Here is an 8467-nt window from a genome sequence, read left to right on the forward strand (position 1 = left end):
TCAAACCAGGCAATATAGTAATAACCCAGTTAGGCAGTTACAAAATCAAAATTCAGTGAAAAGGATATTCTTCATACTATTATAAAGGGCAACCCAGTGCATGAGACTCCCACCTAGTGGGGTCAAGCACAGATGCTGTTTTCAAGATTTGAACTCGTGACCTCCTAGACTCCTAGTTATAGGCAGCAACCTTTCCATTGTGCCAAAGCTCACACTCATTTTTATACTTTTCTTTTGTGAAAATTTTGAACTTTTGATGAGCCAACAAACTAAGTTAAGTAACAAGGGAACAATTGTATAAGTGATGGTGGAACTGTAAGCATACCATGTGTAAATTGGACTATGAAGAAAGGAGATTCCAACATCATCGATGCCAGAGAGGCTAATGCATGCTCTGCTTGGTTACCCAGTGCATCCTCATTAAATGATATCAGAAGAAAATTTTTAAAATATAGACCATAGTAAATCACTAGTGTCTCTTAAAAAAAATCAAATCAGATCATCTGAGAAGCCAAGTCATCAGGCAATTAGTAATTATAAACTTATAAAATTTGAAATTAAAAAAAAGGAGAGAGGTCATTATTGCAGCACCTGAGTAGCTTTTCCGATGATTTCTTGGACCAATGTATGAGAAGGTTGCGGCGGACTGAACGACCCAAGCAGGAACATGTCAAACGCTAACCTGCATACAATTAGAGTTGCACAACAAAAAAACTGATCCTATATTGGGACCAATACAAAATGCAACCCAAAAGCAGTGCACACTAATAACGTAAACAAGTCTCATAATCATGTAACGATGCCGAATTAAAAGTCATGACCAGACATAATGATGTGTCTTGTGCAATGAAAATTTTACGTTACAAAGGTGATTAATGTTCCTATGTCATCTAAATTTGTCTAATTTACATCCATTTTCCAACTTCTAGAAAATAGGCTGCCCATTTCTTGCGTATTGTCGTCATGGTGTCAGTGTCTAATGTTGTTCCATCTGAAAAATACTACCAAGGGGAAGAAAATAAAATTTAGTTACTACATCAACCATTTAAGTACGATTTCATACTACACAAATTGATTTGTTAGTCTAATAGAGGACATACGTTGTGGAGTTCATTTTTCAAATCGGCACTAACAATGCACCACATCCAATGCATCACATAATATCCAAACTCATATGCTCCTTGTTGTACATGGCTCTACATGCAATATAAGCGCTCAATAAATGCTGGATCATTCCAATTGAAACATCAGACTTATTTCAAATTTAAAAAAAAAAAAAACAGGGATTACAACATACCTTAGCCTCAATCCATTGAGGTGGAGGTGGAGGTGCATTGTCCTTGCCTTGGAGATTACTGCATATTTTCTTCATTGCACTAAATTTGACAATAACAAAAGCCGAAGTTAACATGTAATGTTTTGAGTAGTAAACTACAAGTAATGACCAATGCTAAATTGAATAAGGTTGCGAAGTACTTGTTCACTGCAAACTTAATGTGAACATCAGGCTTTCTTCGTACAGAACAGAACCATACTATAATGTTCTCTCGTGGACACAACACAAGAAGTTGCCAATGTGCCCTGAAGTCAACAACATGAAATTCACCATCAAACTGATGCAACCACATTGATAACAACCACATGAATAGACTTACTGATTGAAGTAAGGTCCTAAGTAGATTTCTCGATGTGACTCCTTTCTATGTACTTTTGACATTCTTCACATGTGTCCTTTGTGCAGCGTATAGACTGGGGCTCAAGGAAACCGTACACTGGAGAAAAACCAATGCTTGTACTCCAATCATTCATAAACCTGTTTTAAACACAATCAACAATATTCTTAGACAAATATGGAGTGGACAATAAGATATGACAACCAGTCAAATAATATGATTTACTTACATCATCCACAGCTGCAGTACAGATATGTTTAAACATTTGTCACCTAAAATTATTTCAGTCACATCTGCATGTGTGATGAAAAAACCATTTGAGGCATTAGGTAACCCAAATTTCGCCCCGTCCCATGCCAACTCCATTGGCTTTGTGTAAACCACATATGACTTCTTAACCAATTCTCCTAGTGGGTCATCTGTGGCCACAGATGTTAACCTGTTTGGCTCTCCAACAGACTTTGATGGAGGCTTATCGGATCCTACGACCACCTATGATAATTGAAGTTAGTGTACAACATGAAGAAGCATGTCAACAAATAGAACAGATTCATAGGAGAAAAAAACTAACCTCATTAGTTACTTCCCTAACAAAATGGGTCGGCCATGTGACGAATGTGCCAACGGCCTGCTCAAGATAATGAACCTCTGATGTAGGAATAGGGACCTCAGCGTGAGGCATGTATGTTCTGACAACCTGAACCTTAACAACATCATTTTCATAACGAACATTATGTATGGTGGATGAATTCTCAAACACTTTTCCCAAGCCCGCAAGCACAGTATTTTCCCCAACAACTACGAACAAGCCCATCAGATCGTCACCACCACTCAAAAGCTCTTTAAGTAATCCGCTTCCTTCAGGTCCAGCGCAGCTACCCTTTGTACTAACACGTGCAAGTAGAGCTTGTATTTCTGGTGCCTTAATGGGGGCTGACTGATGTGATGCAATATGAGATAGCTCTACTTTCAATGATTTTTTTAACTCTTGCTTCATCAGCTCCAAATTTTGCCACTGTTTTTCTTCAACTGCCCTCATCCAATCCTCTTGTTGCTGCTTGTGTTCTTGTTGTACCTCCTTTCTTATCTCATCTTGTACCTCCTTTCTTATCTCATCTTGTAGCAGCTTTCTTATGTCATCCTTAATTACACCGATGATATCAGCCAATTGTTGTTGGTTGATCGATGGTGACGATGTGCTAGAAGCACGTGAGGCTTGGCCAAAGTATTGGCTTATTGTGACACCTGTTCCTACGACGCGAACACGGCCTGGATGCTCAGGTCGGCCAAGGGTCGTGTTGAGTATGTCCTGTCGCCCATGCGGAACAAAACTCCCCTGTGTTGCTTGTTCCAGTAATGAATCCTGCATGCATATACGATTGTTGAATTTGAATAAAACAAATTTGACTAGGTTAGCTAACCATTATTTGCCAATGACAGTAACCAAAAAAATATATGAACTGACAATTTTGTCTACAATTTCTTGTGCCACTTCAGACGTCATTTGGCCATGCCGCTTAGTGCGGGCGATCTTCCACTTCAAGTGTCTTGCAACTGGGGATGGTGGGTTGACGTTGAGTGTTGGGCTTTCAGTACACGAATGTTCCTCATGTCCACGCTTGCTCTTCTCCTCCATATGTTTCTTGTTAAGCAGTTCATACCCCCCACGAGACAGTACGTGAGGGCAGTCATTAAATTTTTGAATTTCCTGGGCCTTCTTTCGTATACCCTGAAAAAGACAAGCTTGTACTAGTCATATATATGTTACAAAACAATGAAAGCAAAAATTGAATCGATTATTGCAGATACAGAAATACTTAAACAAACCTGCCAATTAGGAGTTTTGTGGCTTTTTGCAAATTCCGCCCATGTTTCTGGATCAAGGCCATACATGACTGTAGGATCAGATATTTGCTGACCTTCATTGTCAGCAAAGACAAATTTTGAAGTCAATGAAGACTTAAATTGCCTCCATCTTGCTGCAACTGTTGACATCACCTTTTTTTTTGCATTTTCACCTTCAGGGATATCAAATTTGCACTGCACAACAAAAGGAGTTATGTAACAGTATGTAAATGAATCCTTTAAAAGTAACTTAACAACAAAATCATGAATACAAGTGTATTTAGAATTACTTACCAAAATATCTTTCCATATTAAGCTCTTTAGATCGTCGGGGAACAAATTCCAATTCGCGTGTACAATAGGAACTTTTTCCCTTGCGACAACCCCTAAATAACTGTGAAATTTCTCTTTATGAGGCCCTGACCCTCTACTTGTAGCCGGATTCATGTTCACAACTGGCCGTGGGCCATCTAAGCATCTAGACGTCAAACTTCTGAGCCTCGTGGATTGTCTTGTCCTTTTTGAAGTAACCTCACGAGGGTTTTCTGATTGTGGCGGGGACGGTGGTGGTATTGCCATGGCCCTGCGGAAAAAAACAAGTGTTATAAATATGTCAAATTCAATGATGTAATAGGGTGCATGATTTTCAAAACAACTTAGCAATTTATGCATGACTAATGTTAGAAATGTTAAGTAATACTTATATGGTTGTGCTTACATAGTTACGTAGGAATGTTCTCCCATAAACCCTCGTCATGATCAGTACGATTTGCATATACATCATCCTCTTCTTGTTCAATAGTACTTGAAGGCATATCTTTGGAGAAACATGCCATGTCAGTGACATCAAGTGTTGATCCATCAACATGGTGACCGATACAAATTGTTCTCCCTTGCAAAACCACTGCCCATCTAGAGTCGCATGGATCTTCTACATAAAACACCTGTCGAGCTTGCGCTGCCATTATGAATGGGTCGTCCTTGTAACCAACGTTTTTAAGGTCTACTAAAGTGAATCCCATTTTGTCTTTACGCACACCTGTGTTTCCATTGACCCACTTACATTTGAAAAGAGGTACTCTAAATTCACCGTAATCAACCTCCCAAATCTCTTCAATGACTCCATAGTAAGGCATGCAAGCTTCAATGGGATTATTGTCAGCAGCACTACAAAAGTGCTCTGATTGACCATCAACAATGACCCCGCTATTCTGCACACTACTTTTATCATCCTGGGACTTTGTGTAGAAAGAATACTGATTGATATCATATCCCTTCCAAGTTGGAACATTCATATTTGGACCCACGGCTAGCAATCTTAATGTGTCTGAAGCATTGTCATCGGCAAAGATTGTTTGTCTAAACCACGATATGAAAGTTCTATTGTGCTCTTGCAACAACCTCATCATGTTCATTTTTGGGTGAATATGACACATATGTTGTTTGTGAGCATCTATGTAAGGGATTACCTCAGCTATGTTATGTAATACATATAGATGAGCTTGTGCCAACTGTTGGCGATCCATGGTTACAACATTGAACCCCCGTGTGCCCCTACCTTCCATGGTGGAGCCATGACGACTTTGAGGAAGTCCCACTGGTGTAGCCATTTCTATATATTGTGAACAAAACTCAATAGCTTCCTCAGCAACGTATCGTTCAACAATGCTAGCCTCTGGTCGATATGGATTTTTTGTATATCCTTTCAACACCTTCATGTAACGTTCAACTGGATACATCCATCGTAAAAACACGGGCCCACACAACCGAATCTCACGTACAAGATGAACAATTAAGTGAACCATGATGTCAAAAAACGATGGAGGAAAGTACATTTCTAATTGACATAGGATAATGGCTGCCTCGTTCTCCAAATCATCCAATTGTTTTGGATCAATGACCTTATGACAGATTGCATTAAAGAAAAAGCACAAGCGGCTGATTGCAACCCTTACCTTTTCAGGCAATATACCACGCACAGCCACTGACAACAATTGTTGCATTAACACGTTACAATCATGAGATTTCAAGCCAACCAACTTCAAATCATTAACTGACACAAGGCTCTTGATATTGGAAGAGTATCCTTGTGGGACTTTTACATTTTTAAGACAATGACAAAATTGTTTTTTCTCCTTAGTTGACATTGTGTAACATGCTGGGGGCAAATAAGTTCGCTGACCTTGTGATTGCGGATGTAACTGTTCTCGTATACCCATATTGACCAAATCCTGTCGACATTTCAGACCATCCTTTGTCTTTCCTTTGATGTTAAGAAGGGTGCCAAGTAAACTATAACAAACATTCTTCTCCACATGCATAACATCGAGACAATGCCGAACATGTAGATTGGTCCAATAAGGAAGATCAAAGAACACTGACCTTTTCTTCCAAATGTTCTTGCCAGCATGATCCTTCTGCTGTGTCTTACCAAAAACAGTTACGATGTCTTTCACCCGATCATACACTTCATGGGGAGCTAACGGTTCTGGGGGTTCTTCAGTCTCTTGGCTACCATTAAATGCTTTCTTCAATCATCGATATGGGTGATAATGTTTTAAAAACCTACGATGCCGTGTATAAACTGTCTTCTTCCCATGTTTAAGTTGGATGAAACTTGTGTTTTGCTCACAAATAGGACAAGCCTGGTGACCTTTCACACTATATCCACTCAAATTCCCATAAGCTGGAAAGTCATTGATGGTGCAAAATATCATTGCATGCAACCTAAAAGTCTCACCTTGATTTGCATCATACACATCAACCCCGTCTACCCACAACTTGCGCATGTCTTCAATCAAAGGAGTAAGGTACACATCAATATCGTTTCCTGGCTGTCTTGGACCCGATATCATCATAGACAACATAATGTATTTGCGCTTCATGCATAACGAAGGAGGAAGGTTGTAAATCATTAGCAACACAGGCTATGAACTGTGATTAGTGGACAAGTTACCAAATGGATTCATGCTATCCGAAGCAAGACCAAGTTGAAGGTTTCTTGGTTCGGCTCCAAATTCAGGATACAAGTGATCAATTGTCTTCCACTGTGGAGAATCGGAGAAACCCATCATTTATTCTGTCAACTGCATGCCATTTAAGGTTAGAAGCATCGTGTGCAGTATCAAACAATCGCTTAAACCTTGGTATAATTGGAAGGTACCAACAAACCTTTGCTGGACGAGGGTTGGATGTGGCTACATCATCAGTGTATTCCCCGTCATTTTGTTTGTATCGTGATACCCCACATGTTGGGCAATTCCGCAATTCGGCAAACTCTTTTCTGTACAACACACAATCATTACGGCAAGCATGAATCTTCTTGTACTCCAGACCCACAGGACATAATATCTTCTTAGCCTCGTAGTGACTATTTGGTAACTTGTTATCATTGGGAAGCATATTCTTCAATAAGACAAGCAACTCAGTCAGACTTTTGTCACTCCACCCAAATCTAGCCTTCAAGTTGACCAAAGCTAGCACTGCAGATAACCGAGTGAAGGTTGTGCACCCCAAGTACAACGGTAACTTGGAATCTGTTTCCAAATCTTCATAATAGGGTGCATGAGCTTCCAAAAATCCCTCTTGCCCAAGATCACGTATCATGTCTTCCATTCGATCTCCGGTTTCTAACGGTACCGCCTCATTGTCGGCAGGTAATGAGACCTCTGGCAATTCACCGTGCCATATCCAATTTGTATAACTCCGAATGAAGCCATCACAAATTAGATGTGATCTAATGACAACTAATGCCTGACGCCTTCCATTCACACAGTTTACGCACGGGCTGAAATACTTTCCACCCACAGCTGGTGCATGTTGTTGTGCAAACTTCAAGAAATCTTCAACCCCTTTTTCATACTCATCGCTTATGCGGGGTGCTTGAATCCAACTTCTATTCATGTTTCTTGTTCTACAAGAGGGCGTCTATTATGGCATATGCATGATAGTCTCACTTTTTTTATATGAAGGTCGGGCCCTATCCCATTCAGGAACAAACTTTTTTTGCTTCATTCATATGTACAAGTTAAGTATGTTATGCTAAATTTGATGAAATTTTGGCAGCACTTCGCATTGGTCTCCAAATACACAAAATGAAAGCGGTCACCTAAATTGACCACAATCAAGTATGCACTCGGAGAACAAAGCAATACGCAAGAAACCAAAATCAAATCAAATATACCACAACATACTTAACCTATAACTATGAATCAAGTAAAAAAAGAGAGTTCCCAAACTGTCCGAACGGACAATTCAAGAATCCATACCACAACTAATCCAAACTATCCGTATTAATCATGGTATGGAACCTCAAACGGGAAACTAGGGTTCACTCATAATGCACATATTTTTATGAACAATAATAGTAATTTATGGAACAACAAACTTACAATCCAAATAAAATTCCTATTAACTTACATACCTAGATAGATGGTTGCGGCAATGGAAGCTTCAAATACTATCAATTTTGTCGTGGGTTAACCAACAAAGTCTGAATTGTCCAATACGAAACTCGTAAATTGTAGCCACGGAAACCACAACAATGTGTAGACAGCTGTGAAGCACAACAAATTATACATCGTTTACCAGCAGTTGATGAAAATTTAAATAAAATCATAAATTGCTAACTCAACTGACAAACAAATTTTATGATAATACAAGTGTTGAACCATATACAGAGGTGCATACTTTTACGGTAGGAGATTTGTAAGATGAAACTGCAAATAACATGACTTGGTATTGGCTTGTTTGTGTTAGCTAATTATGTTGTATATTTACCATGTCTTTGTCATTTCTTGTTAGTTATTATAGACATAGTCAATGTACATAAGAAAGAACAATAGTAACCAAACAAAAATCAGCAGGCTTTAAAAAAGTGTGTGGAAGAGATCAACTGTTTGGAGTGGGAGAGTTTTGCTTTCCATCCCAGCCCTTTAATTGTCCTTGTC

General features: G+C 39.2%; 1 protein-coding gene across 1 annotated transcript; it reads right to left on the reverse strand.

Moving 5' to 3' along the window:
• Positions 1 to 6551: 6551 nt before the first annotated feature.
• On the reverse strand, positions 6552 to 7421 carry LOC112998562 (uncharacterized). The gene has a single exon (XM_026124676.1). The coding sequence runs from the start codon at positions 7419 to 7421 to the stop codon at positions 6552 to 6554; it is 870 nt and encodes a 289-aa protein (XP_025980461.1).
• Positions 7422 to 8467: the final 1046 nt, after the last annotated feature.

The sequence above is a fragment of the Glycine max genome, chromosome 12 (genome assembly GCF_000004515.6).
Source record: "Glycine max cultivar Williams 82 chromosome 12, Glycine_max_v4.0, whole genome shotgun sequence".
Taxonomy (NCBI): domain Eukaryota; kingdom Viridiplantae; phylum Streptophyta; class Magnoliopsida; order Fabales; family Fabaceae; genus Glycine; species Glycine max.

Excerpts from the sequence above, each read along its gene's own strand:
- LOC112998562 (XM_026124676.1), bottom strand. The coding sequence starts at position 7,421 with ATGAATAGAAGTTGGATTCAAGCACCCCGCATAAGCGATGAGTATGAA.